Source organism: Eucyclogobius newberryi, unplaced genomic scaffold (genome assembly GCF_026437365.1).
Source record: "Eucyclogobius newberryi isolate DKJ021-1_F unplaced genomic scaffold, fEucNew1.0.hap1 SCAF_22, whole genome shotgun sequence".
NCBI classification, from domain to species: domain Eukaryota; kingdom Metazoa; phylum Chordata; class Actinopteri; order Gobiiformes; family Gobiidae; genus Eucyclogobius; species Eucyclogobius newberryi.
Window position 1 is genome coordinate 8,329,592 of NW_027315857.1, and position 22,434 is coordinate 8,352,025.

Here is a 22,434-nt window from a genome sequence, read left to right on the forward strand (position 1 = left end):
TGTTGAATAGGAGCAGCGCGGCGATGCATGAACACGTGCCCGTTTCCCACGTGCCACGGCGACGAACTAATGCAGCTCGTTGGCCGCGCTGCATCGAGACAAAGCAAACACTGTTGCACTGTTTCACCTCAACTCCCTAACTTTTGGAGCATTTAGGTTCATTTGTCTTCACACTTGAGTCACTTTGCACAAACGAGGGACCAATTAGGAGCTCCAGAATGCTCACTTTGCCAATCAGAAAGCAGCCGGACTTTTTCAGGTGTGCGCCTCATTTGTGGAGCGTATAAACCATTCAAAGCCAGTGTTTCGAGATTAGTAATGTCGGCTACTGGCCTGGATAAGCTCTCTAAACAAGAATTGCCTAAATGGGGTCTGCATCAAACCAAACCGGGGGGATTTCATGTAACCGTTCTGAAGACTCCTTAATCGTGCAATGTCATCGATAATCTGATTAAATTCCAATTCCTGACCTCCACCGACAATGCTGAAACTGACTTTGTACTTTTCTTCTGTGCGGTGTTTGATAAGAGATTAATTTGCCTTTTTTCCCCCTTTTTTCTGTCTTTTCAGCACCACCAAAGTTTTTAAGAACCCCCAATGACCAAACAGGCGTGCAAGGAGGTGTGGCCTCTTTCATATGCCAAGCCACAGGAGATCCTCGGCCGAAGATTGTGTGGAACAAGAAGGGGAAGAAAGTCAGCAACCAGAGATTTGAGGTATTAGGTCTATTGTTCTGATGTAAAATGCTCGACAAAGAGAATGCTTCAGCACTTGCTTTTGGCTCCGCCTGCACATAATCCAAGCCGCTGACTTGCCACCACGCATTAGCAACTGCTAACCGCCTCGCTGGCCCGCAACTTCAACATGAATCAGGTTTAATGAACATGTTTACACAAGATCACAGATTTGTACTGGAATAAAAGAAAACCCCCAAAAAGATTAACTGAACTGTGGTAAACATGTGACTCAGATTTAGCATCACTACCAGCCTTAAAAAGTGAAAAGAGAAATGGCTCTTTCACTCCAGAAAGCCTTTTGCTTTGTGGCATTTTTATCTTAATGCATGTCCAACTCCTCCCATACGGGCTGAGGCTCTGCTCCATACCCATGAGAAATAACAAATCATAGCAGAACACTGATAAGATTTCTATTAATTTCTCTGTCAGTCCTGGGAACCATCCTAGCGCCACATTCTGCCCTCACTGCCATCCCTGCTCGCTACTGCAGCAAAGGCCTTTGAGTTTTTACATCACATGCTACAAAAATCTAATCTTATCAGTGTTCTCTGCATCTGGACCGCTCATAACGAATACCAAAGTGATACTTCTCGCTCCCAGATTGCCTTGCAGGGCTTGCTAGCTGCCCTCATTTCTTGCTCATTCCATCAGGCAATGCTCCTCATCTTCTAACAGTCACATTCCCTCCACAACATCCTCAAATTCACCGAGCTTTTACTTTGAAAGGATGCCGTTTCCACACTCACCTGCTGTCAGCTTGAGCACTGCTAGCTTGCCGTTTTACACATAACTGGTTTACTAATGTTGTGAAATACTGTGGAATTTAAACTGTTTGTAGTCTCTGTAGTATGTGTGTGCGTCTGTGCGTGGATGAGGGAGCGCGCATGTGAGGCTCAGGCCTATTTGTATTGAAATCTACTCTATGCTTAAAAAGACATTGAGTTATGACACAGGGCTTTCTAAGATCAGTGAGTATACCAAACATGTAGCATGCGAGAAATGCTGAATAAGCTATAACAAACACCTGTTTGTGAGCATTTTATGTGTCGTTCGTCCAATATAGTTGGTCCTGTCCACACTTCATGGTACAATGTCCTTAATGTTTTAGCAGGCCACCTATAACTGTCTGTGCTTGTTTCTGTCCCATTAACTCAAGCCAGTGTGATGCATTTAAAAAGAGAAACACTTAACTTTAAGAGCGGGGCACATTTGAAATTCTCATATCTCTGACTTAAGTACCACATTTTGGACCAGTCTAAGTCTCCCCATTCTTAAAGTTAAAGTCAGACGCATAATTGTTTTGACCCAGTTACATCCGTGCAACACAGGAGAACTAAATAGCCGTATTTATTTTTAACCTGTATTTTCTGAATAAAAAACACAACACTTTGTCAATATCAACATTCAGATAGTTGGATAACATTACTATCCATAACCCCGACACATGAAGAATACACAGGACAAGCACAACAGTCACAAATAAAGCAGCTTTGTTCGTTATAGGAAGCTCATTGTGTCAATCACCATCAGCCAAATGTCTTTTTTAAAGTTGAATTCTCATGTATTTGATTTCTTGAAGGGTCCGTTCAGCATTGTGGACAAAAAATCTCCTTTAACATATCCTGTTTCTCGCACCTGCAGGTGATAGAGTTCGACGACGGCTCTGGTTCAGTGCTAAGAATTCAGCCATTACGCACGCCCCGAGATGAAGCCATATATGAATGCGTTGCCTCCAACAGTGTTGGAGAGATCAGTGCTACCACCAGACTCACTGTTTTACGTGGTAGGTCTCTTTCCACTACAGAAACCGTCCCCCACTAACAAACCCTTTCACTCCCAGCTAACCCAGGTAAGGCTGCTTTTTACTGTCTTGTCTGTCCTGCCCTCTGCATCTCATGAGGAGGAGGAGGGAGGGCATCTGACACAAAGCACACATGGGAAGAACTAGTTACTGAATGAGTAGGATTTGAAATGAGAACTACTTTTGTTCAATCTTTAGGGGGAAATTTCAGCGTGAGATGTTTGGACTTTCATAGAGAGGGGATGAAATGAGAAAAGGTTGTCAAAAAAAGATACCCAGATACTATCGTATTTTCCGGACTATAAGCACCGGAGTATAAGTCGCACCAGCCAAAAAATGCATAATAAATTGACAAAAAACCTCAATATTGTTTGACATACCTTCAATAATTTTATTCAGAGGATAATTCAACATTGCATCAGAAATGTGCTAAAATGTCCCCGTAAATATCTTAGTTGAGGTTCAAGTATCGCAAAAAACCTCGAACACAGAATGAACCACAAGTGCAGAAATATCACTTAATACTGGGAGGTTATACTACATGTCACTTTGTAATCTTAATGAAGACGGTATAGCTCCAAAACAAAATTAATTTAATACATTCTAGAAGCAACAAAAAAAACATATATAAGTTGCATTGGAGTATTAAATGCGGTTGCAAGTGTGAAAATAACAAATAATATCACATAGTATATATACAAGTATTGGTATATGTATATGTATATAAGTATAAATGTAAGTATAAGTCGCACCCCGGCCAAAACTATGAAAAAAGGTGCCACTTATAGTCCGGAAAATACGGTAATCAATACTATCAGTGCTGAAACAAACAAAAAATATTCTTGAATATTTTTAGCTTTAAAAGGATATTAAATAAACTGCTATGATTTTGTGTTGAAAACAACCTGCATGAATAATCTTCATTGTGGTATGGTACAAGGATGTTTCTATTGTATATTACATTTGTTGTTAAGCAATATGTTTGAATTAGGGCGGATGATTTGCTTAAGCAGCCAATGAGAAGGAACAGCCACGAGGAAGACAAAGAGATGAAATTACTATGGTTACGCTCACGTTTTACCTTCTAACTTGATACGATTTAGTCTATTAGCCATTTAGCCAAGTAAGTTTCCCATCTCTAAGTGACTTAAGTCATTTGCATACAGATTCCTGACACAATAATTAAGATGCCAGTTAAATTATGCAAATAGCCATCCATTTCTAGCCTGTGGTAGTTTAATGGAACAACTCAGCAATAATTTTCAAATCAGTCTACTTGAGTGGGGGTATTCAAGTGACCGTGTAACATGAGAATAATTCTTGTGATTAACCCGCATGTGTTGATGACAGCCGGCGGTTAGCTATGAGGCTTTTAACTGACACTTTCTGTTAGCTTGGGATAATGCGCCGCACTTCTCCACACAAATGAATAACAACCCGAGCGGTAAAGGTCACCCGCTCTGTTTACCTTCCGCGAGCAGCGAGAATAAAAGTCAAACGACAAATATCAAGTCTGTTGACGGGGGCTCCTTTATAATGAGTGCCGAGCAAATTTTTTATCTTGATTACACACAACATCCATTCAGGGGCAAATACAACGTGGCCCAGAGCCCAAAGGCAGCCTAATATCTCTCTAAAACATGACTTGTTTGGTTTTGAAAGGAGAAAATGGTTTCGAAAAGGCTTTGGGCAGCCTGAATGAGGTGTGTTCCATTCTCTGCCACAATTACACATGGCAAATGAGTTTCTATTGAGAGGGCTGCTTACATCCTATAGGGGAAAAAAAGCTGGCTCGGCGACTCTGTCAAGTCCTTCTCCCTGTCCCCGCTTCTTATCTCGCCAATGAGCCAACAAAAGGCCCTTTGCACTGTCTCCAGAGACCGATTGAAAAGGAAAGGTGGCACGTTCACTTGCGGCTTTTCCTGTTGACTCTCACTCGTGCGCACACCCACACACAAATACACACAGTCTGGTTGCCATCGGAAGGTTTGAAGCAGCTTTCCCTCCCTGCCCCGCGAACTAGCATTAGCATGTTTATTACGTTTCCATTTTGCGCCCTCTGCTCGCTCTCCTCTCGTATCGATAATGTGGAAGGTGAAAGCTGGCTGATCACAGTCGACAACCGAAGCCTGAATAAAAAGAGGAGATGAGAAAAATGACTGTTGCATCTGGTGTTCCAGTATTTTTCATGGTCACAAGTAACAATGAAATTACATCAGAGCATCAATCAATCAGCGTAGCTATGATGCAAGTGTCATAAAGTGCAGATACTCAGAATGTAACAAATAAACTAATGAGGCTCCTTCAGGCGGTCAATTTAATCCACATTTTTGCCCTCTTTTGGGTTTGTCCTAGTTGAGAGATGGTGGTACGTTCTTCTTGTTGGTACTTTTTTTAATTTATTGAAGTCCACAATCATTTATTTTGGGATGTAGCCTGTGCAGTCTCAAATTGTATGATGATAGTGTGGATGAAAGCAGAGCAATCATGTGCGTAGAGGATGTACTGTGATGGTCTAAGCACACACCCCTGGGGAGAACCGGTGTTGAGGTAAACGGTGGATGAGAATGCCTTCACAGAGCGGTGCGTTAATAAATCCATGTGCACTGCAGTGTGAGGCGTTCAGTCCAAGGTGACACAGTTTTACCAGTGAGTAGAGTGTGTTTGGTAGAATGTTGTTAAAGGCCAAAATAAAGTTTGCGTAGGTGTTTTTGTATTCCAGGTTTTCCAGCTGGGTGCGACGCTCTATAGCGATGACATCCTCCCTTTATCTATGTTCCCTGTATGCTGACTGCTGCTGGTCTAAAGCCAATATGTTTTTTATGTCAAGTCGCTCATCGCCTTTGGTGATTGAGGCGCGTTAGGCCCAAAACTGGTGCTGTGCTACGTCCAGATTGCAATGATAATTTAAAAAAAGTATTTTTAGAAAACTGTCAACAAAAATAACAGTAGTTTCTTTAATATTTAAACATGGTCTTACATAAGTTTTGTTAAAAATTAAGATCATTCTAAAAGTATTCAGGAAGTGTCCTATTTTGTTTTTGAGTTGATTTTTTTTAGATATAAATACAATGTTATGTTATCACTGCACTTTCCCTATGTTTGCATAATTCAGTTGCCTAACTCTTTGCAGCACTTAATTAAAGTAACCTTGGACAATAACAGCACATTTATCTGTGAGTGCCTATTACAGCACACACAATACGAAAGCTAGCATGCTAGAAGCTTTCTAGTGCACTGGAACAATAGAACGACAGCGAGTGCATGCCAGGTTCACACCGACATGACACTGCATTGTGAGGTCAGTCTACTGCAGGGTTTTGGTTTCCATGGAGATGCGGTATAAATTATTTACACGTTTAGAGAGCTTTTTAAGAAACATGAAATTAATGTGGAGTGTCTTTTTATGCTCCTTGCCTGGCCTAAGCAGTTCGGCTATGGAACTGCATCAGCCTTGTGGTTAAAGAAATCGTTCTACCCCCTACAGTGGCATTTTAGCGGTGCGGAGTGCTATCAAACAGCTAAATAAATAAGCAAAATACAGCAGCAGGCCTAATACATATAAAGTGACTGTTCATTTAGTTCATTTGGGCTCCAATGGACTGTGGAATCAACTGTATGGCATCTGTTGTGGGAAGTTCCCTACAGGGGGTGAAGCCTGGTTCCATGAAGGAAAAGAACATTGTAGTAATTGCTATTCTTTGAGCAGAGTGAACGAGCGGTTACACGCCAACATTTGGAGAAATATTAGTATTCTGATGAGCTTTAACCCTGATAGAAAGTGTCACTGGTAATGAACTTTTTAGGGCTCAGGGTAGCGATTTGCATGAGAAGCGAACAAAGCTAAGCAAAATGATGTTCCCAGTCAAATCTGCCATCCCTGTAACTCGGAATACAGGTTTCCCTCGCTCTCATTTTGGAGCCCGAGCTGTTTTGATTAACTACTGTACGAGGTGACCCGCCTCAAATGCAACTCGTGTCTGTGAATTAAGGTCGTCGTTGATTTGCCTCGTAATTGAAAACGACTGTGGGGGAGACTGGGAAATGGAGGGAGAGAATCAATGCGATGTTCAATTTGATTACCAACTATTTGAAATGTTCCTCTGTAGTGCAAAATGTGTCCTTAGGCAAGGTAATAGCGGCTGGTGTTGCCTGATATTGGCTTTATTGGTTACTTTGTTAGCATTGCAGCCAGATTAGTCCAAATGAAGTGTTGGATATAAGAACATATCGCGTTTTGACCACGTTTCTACTTTGAGTTTATAAAAAATCCATTGTATTTAGTAGCTTTAAGAGGATTTATACAAGAGCTCACACTTTACTGTCATTGGTTGAATCCACCTGTCAATTCCTCACAATACTCGGAGTGGGAGCAGCGTTAAAATGCTCAGAAAAAGCACTGAATGACGTAGAATTATTGCTCCAAATTCAGATAATCATAAAAGAAAGAGCACAATTTGATTTCACATAGTCATTGCAGTATATTCTACGCACTTTCTACAAGTAGTATACTCAACTAAAAAAGTTATGCCTCCTAAAAATAAAACTGAAAACGTCTCACTGTGTCTCGTCTACACCCGTTCCATTAGAATGATCTGAGTGCTCCACCTCATGATTTAGGCATGATTAAGGATTTATACTGCCTCTTCGTGCCCCCATTATGCTGTCAACAGCCATTTCCTGTTCTTCACACACGGCGTAGCAAACTTATGCAGCTGAGCCCAACTCGACAGTGGGAGCGGAAAATGGGAAGCCGCTCTCGTGTGACGGAAAAACAGAATGCATCGTTTCAATTTGCACGGGACGGCGCAACGTTACCGTCTAAGCCTTATGTTTGCGACAGAGAGTGAACTGGGAATATTGTGGGCAGCTGTTTGTTAGTGTTAAAAGTTCACACCAGACTAGAACATTTTTGTATGTAAAATATTGAGATAAAACATTGCTTTTACACTATTACTATACTATACTACTACTACGATACTATACTACTGCTAATATACCGGTTATAGTTCAATACATGTCAAATTAAAACAAATACTTCGTCAGTCCGTCACACTGTGTAAAAATTAAACTTAAGGTGACGACAAGACCAAAACTAGTTATAAAAAGGACTAAACTAATATTGTCAGTAAAACAGAACAACTACATCACAACAATAACTGTTAGCCCTGAACATGTGTGTACTGTCATACTCATGTGCAATACTGACTTAATCATGTGCAATACTGTCAAATTCATACGCAATAATAACATATTCATGTGCATATAACTGCTGTAAATAAGAGTGTTTACTTTTGCCACTATCATTATTATTTTTGTCTTATGTTATTTTATTGTATTATTGTATTTAATTGTATTTAATTGTATTTAATTGTATTTTATTTATTTTATTTATTTTATTTATTTTATTTATTTTATTTATTTTATTTATTTTATTTATTTTATTTATTTTATTTATTTTATTTATTTTATTTATTTTATTAAGAGCTTCCTATAAGTTATCAGTTCTTTTATTCCTGTATCTACTGCGTTGCAACACCAAAATGTCCCCATTGTGTGGACAAATACAGGCTTATTTTTTATCTTTATCTTTTTATCTTATCTTATCTTAACTGGAAAAATCCACGTCATAATACACTTTGATTTAAATCTTTATCTGGAACCCTCCTGCATTAGAAAGGTGGGACTTGCTCAGGTCATGATATCAGTATTGCATCTTTATAAGAATACAGTAGCAGTATATTGTGCTGCCATTATTATTCTTAAAGCTGCATTCAGGGCCAGGGATGGACAAAAGCTGCTTCACATTTCCTAACAACAATGGAAGGTAAAACGCTGTGTCAGCTGTCTCGCACCGCTGGAGCAAGAGATGTCGAGCGGATGAAGAAAGTGACCATTGTAAAAACTACTGCACAATACATTTCTTTTCTTTTTTAATTTCCTTTTTTTGTAGACAAATATACAACACAGAACAGAACAAGACAGAACGACCAGAGAGTATAATGAAACAATATGTATACTACTACTACAACTAAACTTTAAAACATTAAAAATCACGGTATATTTAGATTTAAACATGGGTCCAATTCAGTCCAAAATCTAGTGAATTTGTCCATTTCCAAATTCAGCCCGAATATGTGGCAGAACGGGCAAATTTCCGGAACATGTCGGCCTCGGGGAAACTGAGATAAACAGCATTTTCTCTTTTTTTCCCCAAATTTGTGATTTTCGTTTTTTTGCATTATGTGAAAGTTGAAGATATGGACCAGCCATTCGATGTATCAGATAACAGTATTTGCAGCATTAAAAGCATAAATAAAGCCGTTTAAAATGTGGTGTTTTCGGGCGCTCTCTGTACGTGCAGAGTGTTTGTGACCGCATTGTCTAGTCCAGTCCTTAATCATTGGTGTGGTCAGTGTCAACCATTTCTTTGTTCTGGCCTTTTTTTCCTGCCACTAGAAGTATATGCCAAACGTATCCATTGATTGTGTCCATGGCAGGAGTTCTGAGGCCCAAATACATTGTTCTAAAATTGAGTGGGATGGCAATGGCAAAAACTGTCTGCAGGGCATTATCGATTTCAGTCCAATGACCCTGAACGACAGGACAATCCCAAAACACATGATGGTAGTTTACCTCCTGGCTGCCACAGTTTCTCCAACAGTCTGCATTTCCCTGTGAGTAATGGACACTTTGACACACTTTTCCAACAGAATTCTCTCCAGACATGTGATTTTGTGGCTCTCCAATGACACGTACATATACTTTCCCCTTCATCGTCATGCAGTACTGCACAATACACTTCATGACTTTGTTGCTAACACGATAAGCAGCGGTTCACAAGATGCCCAGTCATTGTAATGCCGTTCATCTTAAACGCTATGTAAATAGATGTCTCTTTCACCTCAAGCAAACAGCTTCCAAATCTCCAACGCAAGCAAGCTGAGACACATTCTGGCCAAGAACAGCTGGCGTAGTCACATACTATATCAAGTTCTGGTACAATTGGAAAACCATAAACGCAGAAATGCTTGGAAAGAAGTCAAAGAGATCTACAGTTCTCGAATAGCTTTAATCTGATCCTTGGTTTTCGTAGAATCTCACAGACGTTGCATGTGTAAGGGTTTGTTAGCATAGCATAAAAGCGGCTCGTTTGCTTTCTCAAAATCAATGCACTGCAGCGTGTAGCGTACATAGTTACTAAATACTGTGGAGTAGGTGTCAGTGAGATACTACTATAAATGTGAGTAGGGGTGTTTTATTCGCAGCAGCCGTGGGACGTTAGCGCTGGTCCCTTTGATCTTATTTGCACGTCAAACTAACTTTCCAGTGGATTAATTGGCTGTTGCTTGATCATTCTTAGCTTCTCTAATGATTTTGAAACTTTTAAAAGAGTATATATTTTTTTTTTTATAGTAGGCAAACAAACTTGGCATGTACTTGAGGGATGTGGCCAGAAAAGTTTTTGGGAATTTACTTATTAATGTGTTAGAGTAGGCCTGCCACATTAATGGCTATAATGATAGATTGTATACTGATTCATTATTTTAGCTCACAATTTATCATTTGTAGTTTGCAATATTTAAACAAACATTATGTAGCATGATTGCGTAGGAGATGAAGGGTTGAATAATATCTATGACTCATTAAAACAAGACTCGAAGAGAGAATTTAATATGCATTTTTTTTCGGTGGAGGATCTGCCTCAATGGTGTTGTTGTTGCTTTGAATGCTCCACAGTATGGCATTAAACAAGCCTATCTCCATGGTGACCACCAAGCCGAGTTACAAGTTAGCTCTGCGGAGAGGTGGACCCACTCACAGTAAGAATTCATGTTTTCCAAGGCATTTTTGGCAGTCAAAACACCATTTATAGTTCAGTTTAATCCCACACAGTGGAACGTTCAAGCTACAGCAAAAGCATCTCCATGGAGAAAAGCAGGTGTCTCTAAAGTATTGGAACGTGCTTGAAAATGATCAAGACAGGGCTTGTGACGAACATGAAAACTTCCATGTCCTCATCATCAACTTTGAAGTTCAAATCTTGCTGTCAAATCTGCAAACATGAAGCTTCAATACAGTGATTTCCATAATAAATAACGCCACCCACCGCCTGCTGTGACACCCATCTCCACCAATAGACACTTTGAGAGACTGGCTGTCGACTACACTGAAAAGCCTCGTGTAACCTTCTTTTCCATTAGGGCTCTGTGAAAGCCAAGAGGTTGTTTTTCTCTCCCTCTCGCTCTCTCTACAGGATGTTAGCAGGCATGAATAATCCCTATATTTCCTCTCCTGTTGCAAGCTTTTAGCAGGATAAATTATTGAAATGTTTGCTGCATTTTTTCCCCCTGCAGGTCCCCTAAGAAACGTATACAGCCCGTCACCCGTAGTTGTCAGAGTCAGATGATGCCATGTGATAATGCAGAGGTTCCTATGCATGCACACATCTGGCACTGTCATGGAGCAAAGGCACAAAGTGATTGTTCAGGGAAATACGCCGGAAAACAGTGAGGCGCCGTCTTAAGTTACAACCTGCAATCTGGTAAACTGTCGCACATTTTTGCACCTGATACAGAACGATGAACATAAGCCGCGCCGATAAACAGATGGTCCTAAGTGAAAAGAACAGGCACTGTGAGTCTTGAAGGAAGGTTGTAAAGTAGGAGCTCAGAGTGGAGGTGGTAGAGTCCTAATCCTAAAGAAGTGGGTTGACGTGACATCACAACAGTTCAAAAAAAGCCTATCGAGCTTGAGATCAAATGTCAATACTTCTATGTTACCGACAGCTGTGCCAAGCATCCTTAAAGGTAGTTTAGCAAGTCGTGGAAGAAGCCGATAAGCTGATGGATCACTACTTGGAAACACATTCATCTTTAGGCTGAAAATGTCTCACAACATAATCTTGAGTATTTTGTCTTCATATCGAAATAATAGCGACCCACAACAGTTCAATTAGTGAACTTTAGCAAAGGAAAAACATATGTAAGTCGCACTGGAGTATGAAATGCGGTTGCAAGTGTGAAAATAACAAATAATATCACATATAAGTTGCTCCGAAGAATAAGTATGAATATAAGTATAAGTCGCACCCCGGCCAAAACTATGAAAAAAGTGTAATTTATAGTCCAGAAAATATGCTATTTGATGAAAAAAGCACATTGTAGAGCTACATAATTAGTATTTGACTCTCGAAAATCACACGTAAACGCCAGACAGGCCGCCATTTGATCCGCTCTGTGACACAAAGGGAAATCCATCAGTGAGAGTGTGTGGTCCGAACGCGTCCTCTGTGTAAATACGCCGACTTTTAACATGGTTTGAGTCAGAACAGCTTCATATCAAAATAATAGCGACCCACAACAGTTCAATTAGTGAACTTTAGCAAAAAGAACTGCAAGTTAGGAATTGACTTTTTTAGTTGTTGGCAAATATTACGAACATATAAACAACAAAGATTTGTTTCTGAATTCCAAAGACTGTGGCATTGGTACCAGACTGTGTGCACATCACTCTTGCAAGGGTCTACAGTTTAATATTGCAGCGGGGCAGGTAAAAAAATCTCTTTTCACTTATTTGTATTAGTATTTCTGGTTACCAAGGCCATCCAAGAAATGGTAGACTTTAGGATCAGAAAAGCGTGGCATTCGTCCATCCATATTCAAACACACAAGAAAAGAAAAACTGTTGTCACTTGGAAGGACTTTGAGCCACAAGATCAATATGGCCAATGAAGTGTAGATTTTAGAAAATACAAATTGGGTAAATGAAACCAGAAGCATTCAAACTTCAGCAGCAGTGTCTGATAATCGATCTGACCCAACTGCTTGCGAGTACGTTTGTGACCAACTGTTTGTGGTCACAAACAGGTACACGGTACATGAAAGACTAATGAAGCAGGGCAGTGTCTCACAGTTCTGCCTTCTGTCCCGCTTCCTGACTGACACAGACACTCACCTGGGCACCACGCAGGCCTGTGGCTCCCGTTGTCTCTGGCACTCAGTGAAAAACAAACGAACAAACGTGCATTTCAGAGGACAAAATGTTGATGTACAAATGTGTTATACCAATATCTAGCAAACCAAATCATGTGGATCTTCTACAACTTCGCCTAATACTCCTACTACTCCTCTTCCTAGATCAAGTGAGGTAGTCCGCACATTCATCTTCCCCGTTCTCTGTAAATAGCTCAAAGCATTGTCAAATAGTTTCTACTTTCTACTTTGAATATTACCCACAATAATCAAAATAATGCTGATGGCGGCGAAAATGACAAGAACAGATTCTTTCCCCGCTCCCCAAACCGAAAATAAATGGGCCACTGTTTCCTGAAGTAAATGGAATCATTGCTCAAGGTAACAACCAGCAAATGGAATATGCAAAGTGAAGGCTGAAAAAAAGGCTGCGGTGCTGGTGGAGCAGGCAAAGGGAAGACAAAGACAGATTAAGGCAGGGTTTCTGACACAAAGCATCTTTTAAAACCTGCAGCGACTCGAGTACAGGTGGGTGCGGGGAGAATGGAGCCAGCGCTGCGAAAAGGCATGATTATACGTACGGCAGATGTGGAAATGGTCTTTGAGTCCCTCAGGTGTCACTGTATAGAGCATCTGCAGCGCTGACAGGAGTTTGCACACAAAGTACGGGGCGGGGGTAAATGCAGCGTTGTGCCTGGCTTCCTGCTAAGCCAGGCCTGCAGAGAAAGGCCCAGTCACCGCCCTTCCTGCCTCATCTCGTCTTTTCATCTCCGCCTTTACCCATCCATGTTAGCACTAGCCCTAAGGGGCATCCGACACTAACACGCTCTCTCTGCTTTCATTCTCCTCTCCCAACTCTGGTCGCTTATGTTGTAAATGGAGGAATATCACAGCTAATCCGTCATGTTTATGAATGATACAGGGCCTAGGGAGAGTTGGGGCGGCTTGCCAGAAGCGGCATACATCTCTGTTGCATGCCCTTTGCTTGGCTGATCCAATCTGCCCCAGCAGCAATGCTCATAAAAATGTCTATGGGGGATGGCAGAGTCATTGTACGCTCAAACTTCAGTAGGTCTGACCTGGGTTTACCCTCCAATTTCAATCAAATACAGCTCAGACTCATACTATTGCTTTATGGAGCTTTTGGACACAAAGGGCAATCGGAAAGGGACATTCCCCCACACTTGGCTGACTGTGGCCTATATTTGTGCCACTACCTAATATACAATAACGTAAAAATATTACGAGACGGAGAACTATTCAACAGAGATGCGCCAAGTTGCCGGGAAGTGAAAGTTTTTAAACCGCAAAGTCGTTGAGAGTGAAGAATGACTTGAATTGTTCATCTGTGAAGGTTTTTCTTGGAAAATCGGCGAGATGATTAATAGATTGACTCTACCATGGTTTCCTCATAATCTCAGGCATTAGGCGACGGTTTGTTAATGACAAATAAGCTGCATTCAATTAATTACACAATCTCAAAGGGGGATTTATGGAGAAAACAATCAGTGCAGGGCAAAGGGGGAGACAATGCCATTTTTCACTTAGACAGAGAGCAGTGAACTCTGGGAAAGGGAACATTTTCACGTCCCCACCTTCCTCCTCGGGTGCGGCGTAACAGTGTTCTTCATCACCAAACTCTCTACCCGTCCAATCCATAGCACAAGAACGGAAGTCAATTTTACTACTTACTCGACATTACATCGACTTCTACCGTTGGGTTTAAGCTGTTTCCTAAAGGCAAATGTATTTGTCCAGCAAATTAACAATCCACATTTTAGGAGTGAAGCAATCGAGATGTAATGCCACTTTGTGTTGAAGTGGGCCCTTCGTCTTAGAACGCCATTACGGGAAATTGGAATTAGCCGATTGAGCCAAGTGCACACATTCACAGTCATATTCATTAGCAACCTCTACACCTGGAATCAACTAATAAACCTGAAGGGAAATTATATTCTTAACATGATGGAGAGTTCAAATAGAGTATGGTTGTGTCACACATTAGGGACATCAACTAATGTTCGACTCATATTTCCATACCATGTTCACAAAGTTTGTACACTTTCTCCCGTTCTACATTGGTACAACATTAAAATGAGTTGTGTTCTGTACCTTTACCCAGAACTGGCATGTTTCATTGGTAATTAAGTGCTCAAAATTCAAATATCGACCATTTTTGTAACAAGACTAGCTTTCCAACAAAAACAAAATCCTCCAAAACTCTTTGTGGACATTTGTCATCTCAAAGAACCAGTGATTTATCAGTCATGTTCTTTAACATCTGCGAACCCCGGAAGCATTGGCATTGGTTCTGACTTGCCTCGGAAATGTTAATTGACAAAACATGATGCTTTTGACAGTTAACTCGTACCTCAAAAGGCAAAAAACGTAGCTGAAGGCATTCGGTTGGGTTTGTTCTCACACGATCGCAGCCGTTTGTTTTGTCAGCAATCAGAAAACCAGAGAAGTCTCGTAGTTCAATCCGAGTTCAACAGTAAAGACGCTTCCAAAACCACACACACACACACACACACTCGCGGGCAGACAGCCTATCGTGTTCCTCGTGATTAGATTAAAATGACAAATTAGGCCTACGCAGGTTGGTCGGGAACACGTTTATCCAGTCACGTCTCACCTAGGGGCTGCTCCGGGGCAAAATCTAATCTTATTTCGACCGGACAACACATGTCACGAGCGGTCACGAGCGTCAGACGTCCGATGCGAGCGAAGTTTTCAAGGCTCGTGTCGACAACGGGTAAACTATTTAAATGTCTGGCCGCTTTTGTCAAAATATACATCAAGGGAAGTTTCTCGGCAACAAAAGTTTATGGGCAGGATGATGAATGGAGTGTTGAGTCGGGCAAGTTTTGTCCAAGACGGCCAAGGGAGAGTTAACCAAGCTGGAGGTAGCTGATAAAGCAAGCTGTGGACTCAGATTTCAAGCCAGTCAATCATTAGGTGCAGGACTGTATAGGAACCGCTTGGACCAGAGCAGAAAGTGGGCCACAACAAGGGGGACCAGCCACAGCGCCATCAAAAGTTACGAGAGTGGGGGGAAGAGAAAGAGCGAGACAGAAGCAGATGCCGTCATTCAATTGGCAGCAAATGGAATTGCCGCTTGCCTTTGTTAATCAAGAGCTCTTACGTCTGGTTGAGTAATTTTGTTTGTGCGAAAACAAAAGCATAATTAACAGTTCCCTCGCCCATGCCAAAGTGGAAAAAAAAAAAAAAATAATAATTGAATACGTCAGCCAGAATGAGGAGTCGAACAGTGTGCGCAGTTGAAGAGGATTCAGGTCGTCTGGAAAGTGCTAACAATTTGCACTGGACAATGTCTTTTTGCTAATGGGAATCACTGACGTCATATATAAAACACTAGTCTAATTATGCTGAGCAAGTGTGCGATTAGATTTATATACGCTTAAGAAGAAAAGACAAATATATGAACAAGAAAACTAATACAAGACTCTTTTTTGCATTATAAGAGCATGTTTTGTTATTAGAAGACAAAATGATGCAGTCTGTACTATTTTGCTAATTGCAACCAGTCAGACTGTGATGGTTTTTCCCCCGTTCTTCTTCAGGGCAGGAAACGCTTCAATATTTTGGAGCATAAAAATAGCTCTAATCAAATTACCAACCCTTAAAATGCTATGCTTGGCTCTTGGGTTTGTGCTGTCACACTGCAGAGGTAACGCTATTTGTATTGTCTGAAATGGTTTCTGGAGAGGAGCACCCAAAATCAGATTTCGAAACAAAAAGGGAAATACTTGAGCTCAGAACAGTATAAAAATGGGATATTGTTCAACTGGAAGCTGTGTGCCCCAGATTCCCACACTTCCATAATCCCAGCGTCTTTCGGTTTAGGAGCAATTCTGAAACAACAATACCTCCTCTGCACTGCACCGCCGCGGCAACTGACCTGTGACAGCCTCTTTGAGCAGATTGTATCCACTCACAAACGTCCAGCAAATATATCTCATTATGGCCGGCAGGGATTTTCCTCAAAGAATAACCTCAACCACAGGGTGAAAAGTTTCTTTCTGCTTGAAAAGAAAATGGTTGGACCAAATCCAATTCTGTGCAGCTGCCAAGCAACTATAGAGACAGAAAGTGACAGTTTACCCATCAGCTTCAGTTAAAAGGACATTGATGATGTAGTAAACGTACACTAATGAGATAAATATGTGACTTTGAAGGTCGCACTGTGCCATGTTTTACCAAATTTCACAGTTCACTATCGTGATTTAACATGGGCCCTCAGCGGCAGCGCAATGCCAGAAAAATGTAAACAGGCCTGATCAAATTTGAACGCTACCTTTATCTGCTGAGACTCAATTAAGTTTATGTAATTAGGGCCTAAACAAGCAGAAGCGATGGCTTGAGTTTGTCAGACAAGTCATTCCACAGCAGGTGAGAGCCTGCATTAGGGACACAGCCACGGAAGTGTCTTGAGTGAGAACAAATGCTATACATCAATAGCTGTTATATAAAGTTGAATTCAGCCCACGTCCTGATGGTTTCACTAACTCTCATATTTCCTCAGGGTGATCAATAGATATAATCTACTAATGGTTTGCGTTTATGTCCAAGCCTTATGTCATCATCGAAAAAGTGCTCACTAAAGGCCTTTCTGAGCCAGCGTCCCTCTCTACATCGCGCACACTTGGCACCATAGAGTCATATGGCTGAAATCCTGGCACTGGATAATGTGTGCAAATTGTCATTGGGAGCCTTTTTATATCAGCCACCAGTGCTCAGCACTTCTTACGAAGGTGACTTCAGCATTTCTCCCCTTCCATCTCATTTAGAGTGTAGATCCATTGTTAAATATACACTATGGACCTGTAAAGCAGGACTGTCCTTGTCTTAACGTGTCCTTGTGATCTCAGCCAGCCAGAATAAGGAAATGGCAAAATATACATTTAAACCCTTTCCCACCTTAGCTTTGCCCTCTGTACATTTCAGAGTGAAACACAGAAAGTGCATTGACTGCAATGAAATGATTTTAACACAATCCAGTTAGGAGCCCCATTGGGATCTTATGCTCAATACCATTATTTTCCTAACATCATATTACAGTCCCAACTACAATCCTCTTGGCCCCACTTGATGGATAGGTTCCTTTTTAAAATGTTGAGTTTAGTCAATAACTTTCTAGTTTGAACTTAGTCATCAATCTGATCTTTGGACGCGTGTGGTTAATCACAGCTGTGTTAGATCGTCCATTCCTCCTTTATCTATTATCACCATGGTAATTCAGTCTGTTCTGATTATTATTGTGAAGAGGAATTCCTCTTGGTGGATGTCTTGACTTCATGGCCGTACAAGATGAGCTGGAATCCACGAAGGAGCTGTAAATAAAGTGTAAAAATGAGTGGTTTCTAGTGGCCAGAAACCTTTGTAACAGCCCATTGATTTTAAACGCTCTGACTCAAGTTCGATGTGCTGGCGGTGCTGCAGTTCAAGGCTAGCCTCACGTAGCACAGAGACAAAGTGCCCTCTGCTCACTTGACCCAGTAACGTTTTCGAATTATTCCCTACACGTTAAATGAGTCACCGTGCCGTTAATACGGGCAAAAATGCACGGCGTTTACTCTAAAAAGCATGAAAATCCATTCGCAATTCCAAACAATGTCTGCCGTACACCATCTCTTTTGCTCAAGACACGGCAACTTGAAATCATAGAAAGAATTTTGGATTTCTTTAAAGACAGCTAAATTATGAGCTCCAACCCTTTGTATCAGAATATATTGTAATTTCACAGGAGGTGCTTTTTATTTTGCATGGTTTGTCACATCCAATTATTGCATTCAACACGCATCCATGCTTTGAGGCGCGCTCCGAGCTATTGTGTTTGATCGGGTATACTTTTGACTCGCTCTCGAATTGACTAATTGTCTATTCGACCTTGAACGGGCTGAAGGGAAGTCTGAGCACAACCTACACAGTGCATTTACCTCCATCTCCCGCCTTTTTGACCGTCCAGCAGCGTCTAATAACGAAGCGATTCATCAAAACGCGTCTTATGTTTTAGCGTACAGGTAAAACGGTTCAACCCGGGACACAAAGTTGCGTTTAAAAGTTCAGTATGAAGTCACTCATTTGTAAAACAGTCTATTTCGGTGAAGATTTATCCGCGGAGTCGCTTCGCCGTGCCAGACACCCAAAAGCATTGTTGGAACGGCGCCACGATTGTCGTTTGGCTGCGCACGGGCTACGGCGTCTCAAAGCTGTTCCCAGTCTCCTCATCAAAATTCAATGAACAAAGTCTCTTCCCCCCCCAAAAAAGGTGAAAATTATGAGAGTAACGAAAGACACTAATTAGCCGTATCACAACAACGGAAGGAAGAGTCGAGGTGCGCGAAAACCTGCTAAAGTCGTGCTTTGCAGATAAAACAGACCACCGAGAACGGCGTTTTATTTCATCTCAAAAATACCCATTTAGCGACAGGTTTTACAACAAAAATATCAAACACACGGGAAAAGTATTAACCAGTGAGATCTCTTTATTTTTGTCCTACCTGTAGAAGTAAATTAAAAGTCCAGTACTTTAATTACTTTTCTGGTGGAACTACTTCTTTACTTGGCTGGAGATACACAACCAGGCCACGTTACAGGTCAGATCTGTGGAGAGAAATACTGTAATCAGTAGATGTGTAATACTGTAGTCATCTGTACTGTAAGTTTAATGCCATACTATACTACAAACTGAAAAGTTACTAAAAACTGAATTACTGATACTAAATTAACAGAGGCTTAAAGACCAAAAACCTTGTTCTGACTTGTGTGTTCAAAGTATTTGGTTTCCATTAAAATACCGTATTTACCGGACTATAAGACGCGCCGAAGTATAAGTCGCACCAGCCAAAAATGCATAATAGAGAAGAAAAAAGCATATATAAGTCGCACTGGAGTATAAGTCGCACCAGCCAAAAAATGCATAATAGAGAAGAAAAAAACATATATAAGTCGCACTGGAGTATGAAATGCGGTTGCAAGTGTGAAAATAACAAATAATATCACATATAAGTCGCTCCAGAGACTAAGTATAAGTATAAATAGAAGTATAAGTAGCACTCCGGCCAAAACTACGAAAAAAGTGCAACTTATAGTCCGGAAAATACGGTATTTGATGAAAAAAGCTCATTGTAGAGCTACATAATTAGCATTTGACTCTCGAAAATTCCACGTAAACGCCAGACAGGCCGCCATTTGATCCGCTCTGTGACACAAAGGGAAATCCATCAGTGAGAGTGTGTGGTCCGAACGCGTCCTCTGTGTAAATACGCCGACTTTTAACATGGTTTGAGTCAGAGCGGCTCCCGTCTTCTTTTGTCTCCCCGAAACAATGGCACTATCTCGCCGGGCATCTCATCTTACACCGCACGAGCACAAAGCCACCTGCCTTCATCAAACAACATCAGAGACGCACCTCGCTCGAGTACATCGCACTGTTGCGCTTTCCATTCACTCATTAATCTGCGTGCGTCGCTCTGCGTGCCTTTTCCCCAAACACTTTTGTCCGTCGTCAGGTTAGCGGTGATTTTAAAGCCTCTATAGTGCGCATTTATTTATTTATGCTATCTCGTATCCTCAGAATCTACCTGAATGTGTGTGTGTTTTTTTTATTCATGCACATTTCTGTAATCCCCATCTACAAAGCGGTAAAGTCTTGCCCCTCGCTTTTATAACCCACAAAGCTCAATACAAACGACTTTGCTGTTAATGTGCCAGAAGACGAAAACTAGCGTCATTCACTGTTTTTAGAGACAAAATGTAAAGCTTTGAGGTATTTCCAGGACACACACATTATTCAGTTCAAATTATACAATGGGAATCAGGCAAGGTGAGGCGTCTAAAGAAGTTATACAAAAGGTGTGGATACAAAGCATTTCTATATGTGTTAAACCTCATTCTTAACACATGTTTAATAATAGTTTCTTAGGGTTAAGGTTTGGGGAAATTATGAATATTGTTTTTTGTCAATGGTTAGTTAATGATTATTTATAAATGCTTTGTTGTAGTCTTAAAGTTCATGATTGTTCAAATATTATTAAATGTTTGTACCGTATTTTCCAGACTATAAGTTGCACCTTTTTTCATAGTTTTGGCCGGACTGCGAATTAAACTTACATTAATACTTCTATACTTATTCTCCGGAGCGACTTAAATGTGATATTATTTGTTATTTTCACACTTGCAACCGCATTTCATCCTCCAGTGCAACTTATTTTATGTTTTTTTCTTCTCTATTACCGTATTTTCCGGACTATATGTCGCACTGGAGTATAAGTCGCACCAGCCAAAAAATGCGTAATAGAGAAGAAAAAAACACATGTAAGTCGCACTGGAGTATGAAACACGGTTGCAAGTGTGAAAATAACAAATAATATCACATATAAGTCGCTCTGGAGTATAAGTATATAAGTATAAGTCGCACCCCGGCCAAAACTATGAAAACAGGTGCGACTTAAAGTGACTTTTAGGACGTCAAACACCAGGGAAGTTGACATGAGCTGACAAAACGGGCCAGAATTGACCATCTTATTATCATTTTCCATTGAGGTGTTGGATATTTTTGCCCTGGGCTACAAAACCTCCGCCGCACACACTTCTCCTCTATCTCAAACGGAACTCGTCTAACCTCCCGTTTCCTTCTTCCAGAGGACCAATTGCCCCAGGGTTTCCCCACCATAGACATGGGCCCACAGTTAAAAGTGGTGGAGCGGACTCGCACTGCCACCATGCTCTGTGCCGCTAGTGGCAACCCGGACCCCGACATATCCTGGTTCAAAGACTTTCTGCCCGTCAACACCACCAACAACAATGGCCGCATTAAACAGCTCCGATCGGGTAGGTCTCCAGTGCTCCACCTCTTTACCAAACCGCTGTGTCCTCTCTCTCTCTCTCGCTCTCTCTCAGCTCTGCTCCCCTCCGTCTCCTCTCTCATCTTCTCTTCTTCCCATGATTTAACTTCACATTTGGCTTTTAATTTTATAGGTAACGGCATTTGTTTCTACTACTACCCGTTATCTTCTTCCCGTAAACCCTGGTGTGTGTTGTCCGTCTTGTCTTCCAGTACTTTTTTAATGGCCTTTTTGGGATGTCGCCCCTGTTTTTGTCCTTACTGGCTTCTGCTCTAACCTGTACGCTCATTGCTCACTGCTGTGACCAATAAATTCTGTTGCCGATTTCTGTTGTATTTTATTGTTTATGTTCCGCTGCATTGGTGCAGTGTTTTTTGGATCCCATTCTACCATTTCTTTTGTTTTATTTAAAGGATTAATATTCGACACTTGCGCTGAGGAGTGATGGAAAAAACGTAACGATAAAACTAAAAATACAGCTAACAAATATGGATTTCACAATTTGCTGTGATATTTCTGCTGACGGCGAAAAGATCAATCTTTACATTGACTTGGTTGTTTGCAAAGGTTCAGAACTAATTTTGGATATGAATCATAGTAGTGGGTAAATGCCAGACAGCAGCGTTGCCCTCCTCTTCATTATTGCTCCAGCAGCCTTTGCTTTAAAGTTAAGACCCCGGCTTCCCTTTTCTTTGCCTGCAGCTTCCCCCGATATCCAGAGGTTCTTCCTAAATGCAGTTTAACAGCCAGGCTAAACTACTTAAATCCGTGTATGTTCGACCACCTGTCTGCAGATTTCACAGCTGTCCTTTGTTAATTCGTGTTAATTCTTTTTAACCTTACTGCTGGCTTGTATTAACTGATCTGTGTAGAATTAACCCTGATTTGAATGTAGAGTTGATAAAGTTTTAACAGAACCATGTTAACTAAACTTAACCTCTAAGAATATAATCCTATTCTTATGCTGTCTTTCTTTTCTCTGTATTTTTAAATCTACAGAATCCTTTGGTAAGTGCTTAGCTCTAAAGCACACATCACCCCACTAATTTCTC

General features: G+C 41.0%; 1 protein-coding gene across 11 annotated transcripts in view; it reads left to right on the forward strand.

Annotated features, from left to right (window-relative positions):
• The window catches only part of LOC140371470 (receptor-type tyrosine-protein phosphatase delta-like), a 517,665-nt gene that overhangs the window by 439,982 nt on the left and 55,249 nt on the right, over window positions 1-22,434 (forward strand). For 6 of the 11 annotated variants that reach the window (XM_072458636.1, XM_072458627.1, XM_072458628.1 and 3 more), the window contains exons 10-13: window positions 571-716; window positions 2,379-2,520; window positions 21,180-21,368; window positions 22,382-22,390. In XM_072458636.1, the coding sequence (XP_072314737.1) occupies window positions 571-716; window positions 2,379-2,520; window positions 21,180-21,368; window positions 22,382-22,390 (486 nt within the window). The remainder of the gene's footprint in view (window positions 1-570; window positions 717-2,378; window positions 2,521-21,179; window positions 21,369-22,381; window positions 22,391-22,434) is intronic. The other 5 variants (XM_072458633.1, XM_072458631.1, XM_072458629.1 and 2 more) reach the window with 1 other exon arrangement.